Raw genomic sequence first — 21,206 nt, forward strand, 5'->3', positions numbered from 1 at the left:
TATGTTAGTTAATTAGTTAGGATACAATTAATTATGATACTTAATCACTCATTTAAAGTTTGTGTGACTGCAACCTGTGTATATTTTTGTGTGACTTTACTTTATTTATAGTGTTTTTTTCTCTCTATTTCTTGTATAGCTTTACTTTGTATATAGTGTATTTTTTCTGTTTATTTCTATTATTGTATTTGTATTCCTGGTGTTGTGGAAGAGAAGGCCTGATGGCCTTAACTACACCAGAATAAATAAATAAATAAATAAATAAATAAATAAATAAATAAATAAATAAATAAATAAATAAATAAATAAATAAATATTAATGACCTATGGTGGAAACAGGATAGAACACCGCCACACTACGCCATACTAATGCCAGAGTGGTTGAACGAAATAATTCCGCAACGCTGGGTTGGTCGACGTGTGCCTGTGGAGTGGCCATCTCGGTTTCCCGACTTCACACCACCTGAGTTTTCTTATGGGGTCTTTTAAAAGACAAAGTTTATCAACATCGCATCCACAATTTGTCCGAGTATGGGCAGCTATCACAGAAGAGTTCCACAGGATACCACCAGTACGGTTCTGTCTGCTGTTTGTAACAACGTTGCTCTTCGAATCGATTTGGATGGTGCATTGGTGGACCACGTCATAAAGAACAGATATTAAACACTTGTAAGATTTGGGATTAAGGTGTTATGTTCGTGTGTCCATTATATCGTTAATAAAATTGATAGTTACTTTATTTACTGCAGTCACATCATATACATAAATATGGGCCACTCTCTATAGGCCTACAAAAAAATATTGTTCTTCCTCTGACATATATCAAGTCAGTTGTACTGCCTAATAATAAATGTACATATCAGCCAGAATCTCAATCAGGAGTTTATTGCTATTATTATTATGATTATTATTATTATTATTATCATCATCATTATCAACATTTTTTTTAATATTATAGGGGACTCATTACAATAGATGAAATGCCTGATTTAAGAAATAGTAACAGAAACAATATCATTGTAAATTTGAAGTGCGTATAACTGTTATTTAAAAATCGTGTGTGGCTAGCGAACAACAGTAGTCAGGGTGCCAACTTGTACTTACTTCGAAAGCATGTCCTACGGTGCTTTGGCGTTGAGTTGTTGGTCGCCATTTTCACTTACAAGTAGTTGAAACACGCATTGCAATGATTGTATCGACCTTCTTGTACTTCCTGTAGATCCCAAGAAATGTCAGGAGCTTGACAAGCCCAGAAAAGAAGTGATCGATAACGATTCCACTTAGAGGCAAATTTGAAACTATATGCATGCATGAAGTATGGTTTACTATACCCCAGGACTCAGAAGGCTATACGGATTGAAAGATAGTACTATTATTTAATAATAATAATAATAATAATAATAATAATAATAATAATAATAATAATAATAACAGTAGTAAATGTTACTGCTATTATTATTATTATTATTATTATTATTACTATTATTACTCTATATATTTCGTGTCAAAAGTTACATTCATGTAATATGGACATCACAAATTAAATTATTAGGCCTATTATTATTATTATTATTATTATTATTATTATTATTATTATAATAAATAAACAAATACATAAAGTAAAAATTACTTATCACTTCTGAGATGGACAGGGCATGCAGCACATAAGGGTGAATCCAGAAATACATATAAAGTGTTTGTTGGAAGACCTGAGGGAAAAAGATCTTTGGGGAGGACGAGACGTAGATGGGAGTAAATATTAAAATGGATTTGAGTGAGGTGGGATATGATACTAGGGCCTGGATTGATTTTGCTCAGGATAGGGGCCGATGGCAGGGTTATGTGAGGGTGACAATGAATCTCCGGGTTCTCTAGAAGCCATTTTTAAGCAAGTGAGTATTTATTAATGTCATTTAGGTTCAGTCATGAAGAGGAAAATGAAGTAGCGTTTTATCTTTTTCTATATTTTATTTTCTTCCCGTACACTCAAAGTGTTTAAACAAATAACATGTGGCTGTACATTAAAATAATGCATGAACCTGTAAGCAATATATTCATAACGTAGGCCTAAATGTGATTTACTTACAATGAATGGCAGACTTAAATAATAATCATACCAGGTGTTCGAGATTAATAAGGTCAACATAATGCAGATGACTAAGAGGTCCGACGTAAGAATTTTAAAATAGGGAAATCAATGGTCGAAGATTCCCTCTTAATGCTTCACGAGATCTTAAAGCTCTCAGGCGAATACCGCACTGTAATAAGTGTGCGGAACGTTTCTTCAAGCAATTTTATTTTAAAAGTAATTCAAAATTCATAGCAACTGTTCGAAGTGGCGTCTACAGACCTCGACACATGCAATAAAGCGGCGTAGGTGATTCAGGTATGGTGATCGCGGTGGCCAAAGGAAAGAACTTCCTCTTCCAATCCAACGTTTTGGAAATATAATATTCAGGTGACTGCAGACGTTAACATCGAAGTAAGCAGGCGATCTACCGTGTTGCAGTCACATCCTCTGGCGGACAATAGAAGGTACGTTTTGCAATAAGTCTAGCAAAGCACGTTCTAGAACCGCAAGTAAGTTGGCCCATTCAAACTGTGCGTATAATGCTCCATATCATACCACCACTCACAATGAGAACATAAACATGAATTTAACCAGTGTTCACTGGGTTACCGTGGAAACATAATAAGCTATTGTACTGTATGTTGTTGTGAAAGCTAGAACCACCAAACTCTCCAGGCGCTACCCGAGAAGTTTAGTGTTTAATACCTTAAAATGGTATCTTCAATCATTGGTTACCAACCTCAAAATATTCATCTGACATTTTGACCCTGTTAACCTGAACCATCTGGTAGATGTCACAATATGATGTGATAATGTAAACTTTTTTTATCTTTTCACTTAATATAGCATCTAAAGTTTCTGGACTATATTTTGGCTGCTCCATCAAAGATGACACGGAAAGCAAAACTCCTATTACATCACTTACCAGGAGAGAGTCTTTAGTGTTTTATCAGTTCCCTTTCTTTCCTGATTATGGAGCCGAAACGTCTCCAAAACATTGACTGTATCTGATACAAATATTCCTTTTTTGCCTACTAAACCCAATTTTAATGATGAACAAATACTTGCCAAATTAAATAATAATAAAATATAAAGTCTAACTCCTTTGTTAAATAGAAAGGTACTTAACCTACTAACAAGAAAGTGAAATTTAATAGAAAATTAAATAACGACAAACACATCTCATTATCCAAAATGAAGTCCATAATTACTACTAAAATCTCGCATTTTTCTGCTAGTCCTTTTGAAGTGATAAATACCAATCGTCTCTTGTCGTAAATAATAATCCTGTATCTCAAGTAGTGCTCACCGCAGAAAAAGATGTTGCTCTTTTTCAGCTCGAACAAAAATAAATTCTTACATAATTATCACTGTTTGTCAACCTGTGATGGAAGAATACATTATTTCTTATAGGTGTCCTAACATAGGAAGCACTATTCACACACCAAGATGTCGAAAAGCTCTGAGTTACAATATCCGCTGGCATTAAGATACTAGGAATTTCTACAACAAAGAAATTTTGTGATTACTGCATGAGTATGACTGCAGTTGTGATAGAACAACACGTGTGAATAAATACTATCTCCACATACGTCAATAGATACGCTATACAAGTGTTATAGATAAGCTGACAATATTCGCATGACGGCGAAGTCACCTGGGAATTTCTGGATAATAACATCTCGAGGTTATTGTCACAAGTTCAGTCAATTATCTCTTACCTAGCAGAAATCTTAGAAAACCAACTTTTACGTGCAGAAATTGATTTTTTACCAAAGACTTTTCACTAAATTCTTCTGCAAAGTAACTCTTGTATTTTACCCACCGCTTCAGGATTAAAACGAATATCGTTTTCCTCGATAAAGCTCTCAAGATAAGAAAAAAAACAAACATCAGTTCTTTTATCATAGAAATACACTTAAGTTGAAAACAAAACAAATTGTTCTTGTCAACACTACAAGTAATAAATAGACGATTAGCCAATATTGCATAAACGGATGGATGGATGAATATCAGTTCATTGGGTGACGATCGATCCTCGGTGATCCCTTAGGGGGATATTCATAGAACGGATTTCTGATACGGTGCGCCAGTCCCCTCCTTATGTCTATCTAAATATAACTTAAATGAAACTTAATTTTAATGGTAATATATTACACAAAACTAAACAAGTCTGCGCTCATGCAGATGACATAACCTTAAAAGCGAGAAATCTGCCTGCTATACAAGAAATGTCTAGAACAGTAGAAACAGCAGAGAAACTGGCAGGTCTAGTTAGGAATGAAGATAAAACTAAATATATGATGATGGAAGTAAATCAAGTAGGTAATATGTTGCAGGAAATCAAAATAGGAAATCATACTTTTGAAAAAAAAAAAGTTAACAGTTTTACATACCTAGGAGTCCAAATAAATAACAAAGAAACAGTATTCGAAGAAATAAGTACAATAATAGAATAACAAAAAATAAAGTAATTTTTGCAAATCTTAATTTATTAAAATCAAGATTAACTAAATCAACTAATATAACACATTAATATGACATGTATCATTTTTAGCTGACTCGTGGATGGTGAATAAGGATGATGAAAATGCTTTATGAATATTTGAGATAAAGATCATCAGACGCATATATGGTCCAATACGTGAAGCTGTCAGTAGTATAATTAGACAGAATTCAGAGATTAACCTAATATTGGAAGGGGAGGATTTAGCAAAACATGCCAAATCGCTGAGAATTAGCCAGCTGGGCCATGTAGAGAGGACAAAGACAGAACACGAAAATACCTCTTGTATGATGATATAATAAGACTTAGAAAAAGGGTAAGATCAAGGAAAAGATGGCTGCAGATATCAAACAGAATTTAAGGAGAAGAGCCACGGAGAAAGGAAGGAAAGAAATCTAACTTAAACCTAAGGACAACACAAACTCTCAGACTACGTATACCCAGAAACTATTTCTAACCAAGGAAAAATCCCTATACAGAGTCGAGGATCGAAGCCGAAGCTTTCTGGTTAGGAGTCAGCATGCTACTCACTAGACGGAGACGTAGGGCACTAACGCGAAGGAACTGGTTATTTTTACACACTTAAGGGGGTACCATCTACTAAATCTCCAAGTATCACTGTAGGTAAGTATACCACATTTTATGAACGCCTAGAGTAGAGAGAACTCTATAGTCTTAGTGACGGAAGTTTATCTATAGAAAGAGTACCCAGAAATGAAATTACCTGTAGGCCTAAAGGCAGTGAGACATTAGGTTTCCCCTCGTAGTTTCAGCTGGCTCCAGTTGAGAGTACCCTGTTGCCAGTACCTCAACAGCAGTAACGACGAAGGAGACCTACAGAACGGCATGGCTGGAATTAATATACAGAGATCCGATACCTTGCAGTAAAGAGTGATCTTCAAAGACTAAGGGAATAAACTCTCCAGAAAATGAAGAGGTATATCAGACTCTATAGCTGAGGTAAAACAGATGTTCTAGGAGACGAAAACCCCAAAAATCAAATGATCTGGTCCAACAAATTGCGGATTTGGATGTGAGATTGATATCCCAGCCAGTAAAAACTACATTCAGATAATCATGGAACTTCCTGTGTTCTCAGAAAATGAAGTGCTTCGTTGTATACTCTACGAATAGAAGACAGAAGCGGTCAAAATGGAAACCACATAGACGTCATGAATGACTAATAGAATGCGAAACTGCGATCAGTACCATCTAGTTTCAACAAGAAAAAGTAACAAGATGGCACTGTGTGCATAGGTGGTGAACATTAGGAATACGTCATGGCAAAAATCCCGTTAGTTAACCATTACACGGATACATCCATAATGAAGAAATGGAAAATGTAAAATGGGTGAAAGGAACATTAAGAAAAATCGAAGCAAGCTATACAAATGATACTTGTTTGTATACGAAATATATTTTAAACAGTTCTGTTTAAGGATCTTTGATGTATTGTTAAAATAGATTATTTTAATAAGTCGTATTACAAGTTATAATTATATTATAATGTGTTTTTTCAGCTACATACCAGAATTCTTACATTATTTCATTTTTCTGTGTGCTCCAATTTGAATTTTCACTTAAATATGCAAGAAAGAAACATTTTAATTATTTTAAATTAAATTACATAGTTTCAGAATGGCGGGCCGTCTTATGAAAATGCTTTCGCCAATTGGTCCGCTGTTAGACTCTTCGAGTCATGGAGTAGTTTGGTTATTCCTACCCAAAACAGATGGCAGCAAGATCAATTTCTAAATTAGCGCCTCTAGAGCTTAAAATGAGAAAATCAACAAGTTTCGCATCCTTTGAATTCATCCATGCAGACGTCTATGTAACTGATAATACAAACACCAAGAGATATTGCCCTTTGAGTTGCTTCTCAGAAGGGTCACGTCGAAGTGACACAGCTACTGCTCAACGTGCGAGATGATGCATCGGAATTACACGAAAAGAGGTTTTTGGAACACAGTGAAGATTTCCGTGGATTCATACATTTTCTGTGTATCACACCTCTTCACTGTACAGCATATATTTATAAACAAATATCTTATCCTTATCTAGTATATGCAGCATTGTCAGAATCTATATCGCTGATCGAAATTTTCCAATCATTGTTAGCGTTGGTGCAGTAATTGGAATAGTAACTAGGTTAAATAACTAGCTTTTTCGGTAGAGTAACCGTTGATATACAATTTGAAGTAGAAAATCAGTGCAGCAGATAGTGCGGAACCATTTGCGTATGGCTCACTCCTCCGCAGTCCAGAGACCTTGACCATTAACAGACTATAGATAAGCTGCGGCCGCAGAATCTTACGTCAAATGCAGGAGTAAGGATTTAAGAAAAACAAAAAATGTAAGTGAAAAAGAAACATACACTAAGGAACAAGTACAAAGCTTGAGCAGAAAGAAATAGAGCTTCAAGTTTCTGTTAGAAAAGTGAAACATTTTAAGACAGCATGAGATAAATCATAGGTTTTTGGGAAATTACTCATCTAACTTCCTCGCGGTGTCTCCTGGGCAACACTAATTGGCTAACGTAAACTGCTAATTAGGTTACCGCTACTCTTACCTCTCTCTGAAATTCGCACGTCTACCACAAATAGTCGGACCGCAACTAAAATGTGATTTCTAGTCTAGGCCGCAACTAACCAACATCGCAGTAACATAAATTAAGTTGCCTCCTCTAATATCATGGAGACTATTACTTTAGGGATGTAAGATCTCAGAGTTTCATAAGGCTGCTCAATATCCTCAATATTATTTAGTATGTAGGCCTATTTTGGTTAAATAAGAAGTTGGAAAGAAAATGCTAATATTGGGCTAAAATTAAACAATTTTAAGCTACCATATTAAAGCAGTTTCTGCTGCGTTGCTTCAGATACTATACCGGCTACTCTACCAGTAATATAAGATAGAATGGATTTTACAGGGTGTCTATGAATTACTTCCTCAAACTTTGTGTAATTGTAGAGGACTTAAAACTAAACCAGTTTTGTAAATAGTAAAACCTCGTTAATCCGGACTAATTGGGGAGATAAGTTGACCAGTTTAACGAAAGTTCGGATTAACTGAAATAACCTAAAAGAACAGTAGAAAGTGCATTAAAACTCCGTTTATAACAACAGTAAGCTAATAAGCTAATGGGTTCATACCCCATTTATAAAGGAAATCCTCTCTTCTCTAATGACCAACAATTCAACAAAAATCCTCTTATTAACAACTCTAATAAGAGGTATATTCATTTCAGTTTCATCAAAATAAATTAATCATCAGATGACTGAAAGCAAGTAATGGTCTCTTAAACCAAATTATAGTAATTTAGCAATTACTTCTGATGAGAAAATTTAGTTAAATAATAACATTATCTTGTCAAGATAAAATTATTCGTTCGAATAATTTTCTATTTCACAAATAATACCTTTAAGATGATTAATACTATTTCTATTCTTCTCTATTATGGTGTATTTAAAGGGCATAAGCCTAAATACACTATACAGTACAGTAAAATGTGTAATCAATAATAATATTAATTGTTTGTATAGTTTAATAATTACTTTACTGCAAACTTGACAGATTTTCTTTATTTTTAATACTATAGGCGTAATATTGTAATTATTGTAATCCCATAGTTCTAATGTATAAAAATAAGTCTTAAAACAACGTTCTTTAATTTTCCCAAACTCATCGGTTTTTTTGCCTGTCCGGATTAAGAGAAGTCCGGCTTATCGGGGTCCGGATTAACGAGGTTTTATTGTACTTATCAGTCAGAAGAGCGTTCTTACGAAGTTACTGAATTAAGTTCAAAGTAAATTAAGCGGCACACTCAACTATTACATGGTTTCTTGTACTGCATTAGGAAGCCAGATACAATCATTGATGATTCAGCTGGCCTTCTATGCCCAAGGTTGCGGGTTCGATCCCGGGTCAGGTCGATGGCATTTAAATGTGCTTAAATGCGACAGGCTCATGTCAGTAGATTTACTGGCATGTAAAAGAACTCCTGTGGGACAAAATTCCGGCACATCCGGCCACGCTGATATAACCTCTGCAGTTGCGAGCGTCGTTAAATAAAACATAACATTTGATGATTCAACGTCACGGTGTTTAGCGTAGCATACCAAGTTTTGCAAATCACCCCTCAGCTGAATACGCGAACATTAACTTCACCTACGGAGCTGCCTGGGGGAACAGAAGGGAAGCTCGAAGGATTTATCATGAACTTCATGTTGATCGTGCTTGTTTGGATTATAAAACACGACTCAACGCACAAGATCACTATTCATTTATCCATTTCTATAGAACGTGTTGCCAGAATTAGTGGAAGATGTGCTTTTTGCAGTCAGAAATTATATTGTTTTCTTCACGATGTAGCCCCTCCTAATTTTGTTCAACAGAAACGAAATCATCTGGACATTAACAGCAATTATCATTGGATTGGACGAGGTGGACCTGTACCATGGCACCTTAGGTCGCCGGATCTCACGCCGGTAGACTTCTTATTGGCTACATGAAACACCTCGTTTATGGGACACCTATTGAGACTGAAAGAATTCTCATCGACAGAATTGCAGCAGTCGCGAATATTAGGCGCAATGTTGAAGTCTTCGGGCGCACGCGGGAAACTCTCTTGCGACGTCTTTGTATTTCCGTTGTAAATGGTGACCAATTTTGAACTTTTAATGTAACTGTGTAAATTGAAAAACATGTGCTTTCTTATTTATTCTGTAACTTCGTAAGAACGCTCTTCCGAATAATAAAGTATTTTCAAAACTTGTTTATGTATTTAGTTTCAGGTCCTCTAGAACTGTACAAACTTTGGGAAGGTAGTATTTCATAGACACCCTGTATAGACAACTTGGGACCGACGTCCATATTCTTCGCAGCACGAGCGGAATCTATTTCTCTTGTGGAAATGCTCATTATGCTGGATTCGGACATACATCCTGAATACAATAATATAGAAATATTCCCGTGTTCTTCGCTGTACGATCAGGTTCCTTGTTCCTAGTACAATTCCTCGCTTCGATTGGGTCAAGACAAGTCAAACGGTGACACACCCATATTCCACGCAGCAAGTTAAGGATCTCAACCCATATTGAAGATTTCGAGAAGTGGAGAGTACCACAAAGACACTACAGTCCTTACAGGAAAACGAGTGAAGCCATTTATTTCTAAATTGCCATTTCGTTACTGACTCTAAATAGACATGTAACATAGAAAGACAGAAAGGGCATAATATGCAACTTTTCTTATTATTTATAGATTTGATCAAAGCTTATGACCGAGTAGAAATAGAAAAGATGTGTGATGTTGGAAAGTTGCAATATTAACCCGCAATTAAAAACATGCAGGATATAAGAACAATGATGCAGATTAAACTGACGGAAAACGATCTCAACCAGTTTAGGACGATATAGGATTAGCCTATACCAAGGCTGTAGTTTATCTCGTATCCTCTTTAATTTAAATGTATTGAAATAAAGCCATCGAACTATGGCTGGTGACATCTTAGAAATATAACCATTAATAACAGGAATGGTTTAAGATACATAGGATATGTAAACGATTCAGCGTTAACATACACTTCTAAAGATATACAAAAAATAGCCACAGGTCTAAATACATTTCTGAGACAGTGCAATAGAAAATTTAAACAGAGAAAACAAAGCCACTGGGTTTCCAAAGAAAGGACTAGAGAAGGATAAACGCAGTGATAAATTAAATAGTTTGTTTCCAAAACCTGCTATTTCATTTTCAGTTATTTTTACAGGCAGAAGCTTTAAAATAAACGAGCCAATTTTTAAATACGTGCTTATTCTTAACTTAATGATATAATATCATTCTATGTACTTAATGTACTAGAATACTTCATAGTTTATAAATTAAAATATAAGATAGTAGGTTTTGGCCTGAAACATAAAAAATAGGCTTCATAACAGACATCAAGTTCCGTATATTTAGAATGTACAAGATAAGAGATCAAATGAATGCTGAATAGTAGTATGGAGGAAATTTTAATTAAACTGAAGTTAAAATTCAATAATTAAGGAACATTTGCAACATTTAAGGGGGTTAAGAATGAAATTTTGATCATTTCAATTAAGGAACGCATTTTGTTTTCTGAAAAATTAGTCAGCTATCTTTTATTAATTATATATTGAGCAAGTTTCAGTGTTCTGCAGAGAGCTTGGAAGCATGAAAATTACGACATATTTATATGGCTGCACCCTTGAGTTTGAATTACATGCAAACTTTACAAGCTGTTTTTTCACACTTTTTTCAGCACATATTCGAAGTGTAAAGGCTCTTATATTTTTGATACTAGGAACATGAAATTGTTATTGCATGTTCTACATACTAGTGTTAACGAAAAACTGTGAAACTTTTTGATAAACTAAATACTTTCGAAATTACAAAATAAAGCACTTTTAATGGACACTAAAAATTTTAATTTTGACTTGTCTATTTAAAATACTTCTCTCTATTTATAGATGTAAATTTAAAATTCTGGATATTCAGTTCTCTTCTAAACCATATCAGAGATTTATAAAAGAAATTCATCTATGAAACTTGAATTTTGAAAATGTGTTATTTTTAATTGAAATTTAAATAACTCAAAAACCATTCATCTGATCATAATAAATTCACATGCAAGAGTATATATAGGGTGCGGCAGTGGGATGTGACGGTTTTTATAACACTGTTGTGGGACACTGAGGGCGAATTAAAAGAAACCACATATACTGGAAGTAATCTAGTACAATGCAATTTATTAATGTCTGATTACTTTTTAAAAACTACATTTCGTAAGTAGCCTCTTCGGTAACAATACATTCCTGCAATCTGCTATGAAAGTTCTGCATAACTCGCCCTAGCAAAACAGGTTCGATGACACTAATTTCGTTCTTATGTTTTGTTCCAGCTGGATGATGATGTGAGGCTTGTTGCGATACACCCTACTTTTGAGATAACTCCATAAGAAGTAAACAGCTGTAGTCAAGTCAGGAGATCTTGGCGGCCAGGCAATGTCTCCAAATCGTGAAATTATTCGTCCTGGAAACATGTTTCGCAGACAGTTCATTGAAGCATGAGCAGTGTGCACTGATTAATTCCTATGGGGTTATCTAAAAGGTAGGGTGTATCGCAACAAGCCTCGCACCATCATGTAGTTGAAACAAAACATAAGAACGAAATTAGTGCCATCGAACCTGTTTTGTTGGGGCGAGTTATGCAGAACTTTCATACCAGATTGCAGGAATGTATTCGTTGCCGTGGAGGCTACTTACGAAATGTAGTTTTTAAAAAGTGATCAGACATTAATATTGCATTGTACTATATTACTTCCAGTATATGTGTTTTCTTTTAATTCGTCCTGAGTGTCCCGCAACAGAACTATAAAAACCGTCATATCCCACTGCCGCACCCTATACATAGCAAGAGGTGAAGTTTACAAAATATGAAGTTTCTAATTTAAAAATTGTAGAAAATATAAATTTTACCCATCTCCACGCTCCTTAAATAACTTTGACAAATTAAAACCAGCCTTAAAATATTGCAGTGAAACATGAACATTGCGAACAGATGAGAAGAGAGTGGAAACATCACAAATGTGATTTGCTTGACGTTTAGTCGTACTAATACTAAGAAAGAGTGAGAAGTGACTCAACTAGATATGAGCTATATGGAGAATATAGATGAGGGACTACAGATCAGACAAACAACAAGCAAACAATGTTTCCTGGTCGTCCACCAAAGAAAGTTATGGTGGAAAGAATCTGGGGAGACCGAGAACCATAAGAAAGAATCAGCTCTGAATTCGGAAGGGCACTAATTTCTTAAACGTTGATTAAGAAAGAACAGAAAAAGACGAAGTGCTTGTACACGAATTCAAATCTTTGCTAGACTTCATCTGTGCAGGGGAACTAAGTTACTGCTTGACGTTGATGTTAAAACACCTATAGGCACTAGCTAGCAAAGATGATATGTTTTTATAGTGTTTTAGTGTCAGACTTTAATAATGCTCTAGCTCAGAATATCTCAGTTTATTTTCTTCATTTTTCATTTCCTTCTTTTTCTAAAGGTCCATTCACAATGAAAATTAAACACAAACGTAACAAACACAGAAGTTTGCGCCCAGGTTACCAAATGGGATCATTCACAATGATTCACATAAACACTGACATTAACATTGCCGTTAGACGTTAACATGAAAGTTTGCAAACTCCAAACTCTCATGCTTATGCTTACGTGATTCGGAAACAGTACACAATCGTGGAGCGCTGAAGTATACGACAGAATATGAGAAAATGACGTCGTTGTTATGTTTCCATGGTTACGCAAGTATCTTTGAGGTTATGTTTATGTTCCCATCGTGATGTTCTTGATTTTACCGTAACGTTTACATTAAGTTAGCGCTTACGTTATGTTTAATTTTCATTGTGAATGAGCCTTTATGGTCTCCAACGGCAAAATTTAAACACGGCTGTTAATGGCTCAACGATATTCTTAGGACAGCAACAATAGTAGTTGACGAACTAATTAGACTTCTACTCACATAGAAAGCAGAAATTATACACTATTGCTGAACGGAACTAGAGGATGAGATTGTAAATCATGGTAACAGAAAGATTAGCTGGTTTTTGTAACTACACTCACGTAAGGAGACGTTTTACGGTTTCTACGAAAAAATTAGCAGCAGACATCCATACACTAAAATACGAGTATATACAGGTTGGAAGTGACATGACTCTGCAGATTGAAGGAGGCAGTAGAATATGTTAAAATAAATAAAAAATCTATTATGTGTTTTGTAATGAAGGCATGGTTAATTAGACAATTATGCTGAAATTCTGCGTAATTTGGCGACAGCGCGTCGTCGTCTCACATACAAGAACTGGGTCTGAATAGCAGCATCCCTTCGCTTAGTTTCTACAGTAAGGTTGCCAGAATTCCTAGTAACAGGAAATAACTACACGTTTTAATCTTTTTATTTAATTTGCAAGACAGTCGTTCATTTTAATTAAAACTTACAAAGGGATAAACCATTCCTTACCAATTCCTGTAATGATGAGAGTAAAAATAAGAATCGTACGGATAGTATTTATCGAGTAAAACAATGTTAACATATAGGGGAAAATTATTTTTCCTGAGAAAAGTATTCATTTGGGACTACTACGCCACTAAAATTTTTTGTTGTACTCTATCCAAGGAATAAGCAGTTAAAATCTGCAGTTTTATTACTTCCACTCTGTACTAGCTTTCTGTCCGGTGACGAGAGTGGATAAAATATGGGACAACGCTGGTCGCAATGTGATGGATGATGTAGACGTAGAGATAGACTGTAGAGCAACGTAACAACGATTGATAAGCTCTTATCATGGCTGTTGCTAACATCAATTTTATTGATGATGGTGGGACATCGCTCCATATTGCGACACGTTTAAATTACGTGGCACATTTTCAGGTTCTTATCATGGCAGGCGCGAACCCAAGAGCTATTGATAGGAGTAGCTACACATAAGTAGACTTGGATACGAAATGGAACAATATTGAAACGTCAGAAGTCAGAATCCTTTCGGGACTGAAAGCATGGAAAGATATTGACGTTTTATAACATACAGAACGTCGATAATAATAATAATAATAATAATAATAATAATAATAATAATAATAATAATAATAATAATAATAATAATAATAATAATGAAGAGAAATTGATGAGAAGAATTGCTGGATACAATCTTTTATATCAGACGCGGAATGGAAGGATAACTAAAATACTTGAAGTAATAAACACACCTGAAGATCTCCGTAACACATCCTTAGAAACGTTTCAGAATAGGAAAACGAAAGATGAGCTATATTTCCAAACAGAGAAGATCTGTGAGTCGTTCATATGTATGATGGAAAGAGACTGTAACAGGTCACTAGGCCTATTAATTTATGCTGTATGGACATTCTGTAAGTCCTCACAGGTGTTACTAATAGTCTTTCCTTTAACCATAGTTTGCCACCTATCGTGACTCCTCAATTTTGACGTGAATAAGGCTTTAAAATCAGGGCGACATATATAGTAGTAGTAGTAGTAGTAGTAGTAGTAGTAGTAGTAGTAGTAGTAGTAGTAGTAGTAGTAGTAGTAGTAGTAGTAGTTTTATTTTTCCTGGCAGAGTTAAGACCATAAGGTCTTCTCTTTCACTATGAGGTACCAGGACGTAAACGGCGATGTAAACGTTTCAGAGTGATCCATTCTGACCAGAACTTCGTGACTAATAATACGATTGAAATAATGTGATCTCTTTCAATCTGGTATATGACTACGGTGCGAGAATGACCTTGAGTTGGCGCAGCGCATGCACGCTGCTCGGTTGGGGGCCCGCGGCGATTGGCGGTCATTTTGGGCGTGAACGAACATTTTCAGACAGTATAGGCTAGGCCTATAGGCCTACTCGCAACTTCAATGTGCTAGCACACTGAATTTGGTGTCAAACGAAGGATCTCGTTTAGACATGTCGATTTATGCCAGACATATTCACGTAAAACCCACGGCCGTGTCCAATAGCCACACAGGGTGGGAGGACCAGTTACAGATACTATAACCTTGAAAATTTTCTTGGGTATAGCAGGCAACCGAATTCGGAACCTCCAGGTTCTTAATTACGCAAGCTATATCAAGGAGGCGATCAATAACAGTAATAATAGTACATAGTTTGGCCACACAATCAGAGTTTTCGTGGGCATTGAACGCCCTTGGGTGGTTCGATAGGCTTAATTAACAATTAACTGATCAAACTTAGCAACAACTCCACTATTGAGGAACACTGGACAAATTATAGCAAGATCACTAACAGAGTAAAATGAAGTTACCTTAACCGATCACTATTCAGTTCAAGAAGTAAATGCCTCATAAAATCTATCTACTCTTCCCATTTCCAGCTGGATCTTGTTGTTTTCTTGTTTTTTTTATTGGGTTATTTTACGACGCTGTATCAACATCTAGGTTATTTAGCGTCTGAATGAAATGAAGGTGATAAGGCCGGTGAAATGAGTCCGGGGTCCAGCACCGAAAGTTACCCAGCATTTGCTCGTATTGGGTTGAGGGAAAACCCCGGAAAAAACCTCAACCAGGTAACTTGCCCCGACCGGGATTCGAACCCGGGCCATCTGGCTTCGCGGCCAGACGCGCTGACCGTTACTCCACAAGTGTGGACAGTTTTCTTGTTCTCGCCGCGCTAATTAGCCTACTATTCTTGATTTAAGACATGGCAGCGATATGTCAATTCAATTTGCAGAAGAACGATAAACATATTTCCGTTCGTGATGGAAACATTGAAATATTTTTGATAAATATAGGGCTAATTATTTATAGTCCTAATTGCTAAAGGCGATTAATTTAGATGAATTTAACAATTTAACCCTCATTACTGATTTCTGTAAAATCTCATTAATCGAATGTTATAGCATATGTGAAAGAGAAGATTGAACACATCACTGTTCACCATTTAGAAGTGATGGTTTCGGTTTCAAAACGAAAATTCGTGTTCAGTACATTATGGGCTGTACTAGGCCTTGCTTTGTTCCGATATAAGTACCCCTTGCAAAGAACAGTTATATTCCTTAATTTTGTAAAATGATTCACACAAGCCGAGACTTACAGCAACAATAAACTTCTACATTACGACAGATTACACTACCCTTGGAATGTGGCAAATATTGCCTGCCACTATATTTAATAAACAACTCTGTGAATGCCAGAGCGTTAGAACATTCGCAATCGCCAACAATAATCCGAACACAAAAATCACACTGTGACAAAACCGCTATTATCTGTCACAGCTACTTTTCCGAAGCTGTCACAGTTCAGAGCTGTGTTGTCACACAACCTCCACCTCATATTAATACTTAATACTTTAGCAAATGATACCTGTCCTTGGAGTTAACACGTGTTAATTACTCAAGTACAGCGCTCCAATCCAAGCAGATCACGAAACGCTACGTTTCCGGGATTCGATTATGATTCTGATTTCCTTCTCCGGTCTTAGTATTAACTCTACCATCAAATTGACGTCTTCCATTTTGTCCAGAGATCGCACTTCATAATTTCGCAGTATGTAGGCCAGCATGGTCTTTTCTTCCAGAAGAGCGAACTTCTGTCCTATGCAGTTCCTGGGCCCAGCGCTGAAGGGGATGTAGGCGTAGGGGTGTCTGTTCGCAACTCTTTCTGGCAGGAAATTGTCAGGGTCGAACACCTCTGGATTGGGAAAGTGATCCGGATTCCGGTGGATGCTGTAAATGTGTGTTGTGGCGGTGACACCTCTCGGTATTGTGTAGGACCCTGGAACAATAACAGGTAGATTTATGTTCATTAAGAATCCCAGTACCTACAGTAAATTTTTGTCGTCTCAGAGGTTTTCGGTAAATAAAGAAAAGAAATACCGAACGTACTGTAAACCTTATTGTTTCAATAATTCGAAGGAAAAATTGTTCCGAGGCCGAGTATCGATCCCGGGATCCTTCGCTTAGCGCGCGAACGCTCTACCGACTGAGCTACCCCAGGAACTATACACGACACCGTCACAATTTTTCCTTTGTATCCACACAACTCAAATGAGCTGACAAGACGCCAGAACTCGACATCCAACCTGTATATATTTTAGCGTGTGGATGTCACAGTTTCTGAGGTAGCTTAGTCGGAAGAGCGTTTGCGTGCTAAGCGAAGGGTTCCGGGATCGATACTCGGGCCCGGAACAATTTTTCCTTGAAATTATTCAAACCTGCTTTACAGGGAGCTACTACTTGAAAGCCAGATTTGCATAAAACCTTATTGTTGTTTATACAATCACAACAAAATTCATAATGTTTGTCTATGTTTTATACGGCCTATTTAATGCCTAACCGAAGTTATTAAAAAAATAATTTATTATGTTTTAATGAATCTTATTTTATTTCAGTATTCGGATGGTACTTTGTTTAAACAGAAAGTTGAAAGTAACGTTTCACTTCTTATTGTTATTGTACGGGTTGTCTACACTGAAATGTCCTATTTTTATCTCGCTCCCAATACCAAAGAAATAAATATAAGAGAATTTTATTCACAAGCCTAAGTCGAATGAGGGATTAAGTTTGTAACAAAAATCACAAACTTCCATGTGAGCCCCTTTGGTGGTACGATGGATGTCTAGTCTGTATTAGATTTCCGTCCAGATCCGCTTCAACATGCCCGGAGAGATGGCATCAATGGCTTCCACAATCCGGGCACGAAGGTATCGAAGATCTCGCACTTTATTGGTGTACACCCTGTCCGTAGCTCAGTTGGTAGAGCAGCTGGCTACGGACTGGAAGGTCCGGGGTTCGATCCCAGGTGGTGACAGGATTTTTTCTCGTTGCCAAACTTTCAGAACGGCCCCGAGGTTCACTCAGCCTCCTATAAAACTGAGTACCGGGTCTTTCCCGGGGGTAAAGACGGTCAGACCGTGGTGCCGACCACACCACCTCATTCTAGTGCCGAGGTCATGGAAAGCATGGGACTCTACCTCCATGCGCCCCAAATGCCTTCATAGCATGTTACGGGGATACCTTTACCTTTTTTTTACACCCTGTCCATATAGCACCAAAAAAAATCCAGTGGCCTGATGTCAGGAGAACGTGGAGTCCAATTCAGGGGTCCATCTCGTCCTATCCAACGCCCTGGAAATGCGCTCCGCACATCCAAATTTCAAAGTTCCCCTTTCCATTTAAAAGTTCAAATTTGCATCCAAAATGGCAGCTTTTGAGATAGCTGAGGGCTAGAATCGAATGTGTCACTGGTAGAGCATTTGGACTTACAAATACTGGTAACACCTACATTAATCGAAAATCAAGCATATGGAAGATATTTATAAGGTTCCAGACTTTTGATTCACTCTGTATATTTCTTTTAATTAGAGTGCTGCTATAAATACCATCTTTTAGAACAGAGTATGTCAGTCTTACATAAATTACATACAATTATGTCGCCATTTACACAGACACACTGTCTTCTGAATTTCTCTATTTACTCCTGTATTTTCGCACTTGTTTTAGACACCTTTATTTCCCATAATAGTGTATAACATAAATACTGCTAAACTGAAGCATACTGTACTTGTTTAGGAGTAAGGAACCTGTTTTAGAGTATCCCTGTAGTACGCGTTACTCGTGTTTGTAAGCATTGTCTCTCCTGAAAGACACGTGACGTAATGTAGCCTACATCCCGTGCACAATTACTCATTCCAATGTTGTTGGACTAAAGGCTGGTTCACAATAAACCGGGAATGGAAACGACAACGAGAAAGAGAACGGAAATAATGTTAAAATAAATGTATTTAAATGTCTGCATTCAAAATAGTTAATTGTGAATGCTCATATTTAAATACATTTATTTTAACAATATTTCCGTTCTCGTTCTCGTTGTCGTTTCCGATCCCGGTTTATTGTGGACCAGCCTTAAGAAAATGGTCTTTAGTTATGAGTGCCTAGACTGCGGAAGTCTAATTGTGTGTCTGTATATTCCTGATATTCATTGCATAAATACAATTTGAACCTTGTATCTTACAATAAAGTTCATGCACCTATAATTTTCTTAATTTAATCTTGGAAAAAAGCCACGAACCTATTTGGACATCCTCCTTAAGCTCCCTTCCAATCATTGGCACGCTCGGATAGAGTCTCAGGGATTCCTTGATGACTCTCTCCAGATACTTCAACTCTGTCAGATCCTTCATGGTTGGTGCTCTGTCACTACCCTGAAAGATCTCCTCCAGTTCCTCGTAAGCTCTGTTCTGGAGCAAGACAGACAATCATAATTGCTTTCACGTAAGTTACTCGTTTTATTTGCATTCTGTTATAACACGACTCTAAACTTTCATAACACATAAAATATTTTCTTCTACATGAAAAAAGACGTCACAATCTATAGTAGAAAATATTTTAACAGAAGATCATGTGCCTTTAGAAATGCTAGCTCTACTATAACTTCCGTTTTCAAAATCAGACAACTATCCGAAAAAAAGAGAAGAATATAATTTATGGACTTTTTATTATTTTTGAATATCAGTGAAGTGTATGATACAGTAAACAGAAAGAAATGGTAAAATATTTTAATGGAGTACAATGTACCACTCAGTGTAATAAGATTTTTATACTGAGGAAAGACTAACCAGATAAGAATAATTTAAAGTTTAATTTAAGGACTGAGGCAAGCATGCTTTCTGTTGCCAATATTGTTTGGTATATACATATATATAAATTTACGTATAATAATAATAATAATAATAATAATAATAATAATAATAATAATAATAATAATAATAATAATAATAATAATCCGTGGCGCTACAGCCCTTGAAGGGCCTAGACCGACCAGCCGGCTGCTGGCTTCACGCCCACATGCCGAAGCAGAGGTGGACGATCATCCAACCAGAATGGAGGTATCGTGTGGTTAGCACGATGATCCCCCCAGCCGTTATAGCTGGTATTCGCAACCGGATTTCGCTACCTATCGTAGCTCCCCAAGTGCATCACGATGCTGGGTGGGCACCGGTCCCATACACTGGCCGAAATTTCATGAGAAAATTTCTTCCCCCATGAGGAATCAAACCAGCGCGCATTCCGTAACTCGAGTCCTAGGCGGGATGCCTTAGACCGCGACACCACGGCGCGGGACTAAATTTATGTATACAGGTAATTATTTCCTCAATGCTTTAAAGAGCATGAAGAAGGCATGTTAAATGAATGCTATGACGGAAAATTGACCGACATAAGACGAACAATGCAATGGTCAGAAGGAAAGTTCAAATGCAGTATGCACCAGAAACTTATAGTCATAAAGAGTTTTAAAATCCATTTATAAACTAGTTTATGTCCTAATGCCAGTTAGAAAAAAATAATTTATTCGAAAACAGTTTTCAAAATTTTACTATTATTTTTACAAGGCTAATATTAAAATATGCTGTATTATAATATGAGTAGGTACATGCAGAGTGATTCATGAAGATCATGCCTTACTCTAGGATCTGATTCCTGACATCATTGTGAAGAAAAAAGTCCATATATGTGTCCGATTTTGAATACGTAGTTTTGGTTGAAATCACGGTAATTTCTTCCGCAACACGCATCCCCCCCTCTCTCTCTCTCTCCCTCTCTCGTCTGGAGCTGTGCGTTACACTACAGCTGATAGCAGAGACGCAAAGTCTCGTGATATCAGGGTCAGGCACGTAACGCAACACAAAGCAAGATCGCCGTAGTAGTCAGTCATTGTCTCTCATTCAGTGCGTGGATATTAGCAAAAATTAGTTTCAGCTTTTCAATATCGAATATGCAGATAAGATTTATGTGTAACTATGGCTTTTGTGACGGAAATGCTAGAAATGCTGTGGACGAATATCGAAGGAGATTTCCACATTGTAGGACGCCGTCACGTAGTGTACGTTTGTCACTGAGGGATACTAGTTTAGTCCCCAGTGCTGCGATGACATTAGACTGTTTGTTTATGAGATGTTTTAAAGACATTGTGTATGGTGTGAGAGTGAACAAGTGAGAAGGATTGGTACAACGTATCCACCTAGCATCCGGGGAGATTCATGACGAACAAACGGCACGCGCAGTTCACACTCA

General features: G+C 36.7%; 1 protein-coding gene across 5 annotated transcripts in view; it reads right to left on the minus strand.

The window, feature by feature from the left end:
• Nucleotides 1-1,948: 1,948 nt before the first annotated feature.
• Nucleotides 1,949-21,206, minus strand: part of LOC138712133 (cytochrome P450 4C1-like) — a 57,533-nt gene continuing 38,275 nt past the window's right edge. For 4 of the 5 annotated variants that reach the window (XM_069843596.1, XM_069843593.1, XM_069843592.1 and 1 more), the window contains 2 exons: nucleotides 19,204-19,372; nucleotides 1,949-16,908 (listed from right to left, as the gene is read on the minus strand). In XM_069843596.1, the coding sequence (XP_069699697.1) occupies nucleotides 16,556-16,908; nucleotides 19,204-19,372 (522 nt within the window). In that variant the 3' untranslated portion in view covers nucleotides 1,949-16,555. The remainder of the gene's footprint in view (nucleotides 16,909-19,203; nucleotides 19,373-21,206) is intronic. The other variant, XR_011335640.1, reaches the window with a different exon arrangement.

This window comes from Periplaneta americana, chromosome 13 (assembly GCF_040183065.1).
Source record: "Periplaneta americana isolate PAMFEO1 chromosome 13, P.americana_PAMFEO1_priV1, whole genome shotgun sequence".
Classification (NCBI taxonomy): domain Eukaryota; kingdom Metazoa; phylum Arthropoda; class Insecta; order Blattodea; family Blattidae; genus Periplaneta; species Periplaneta americana.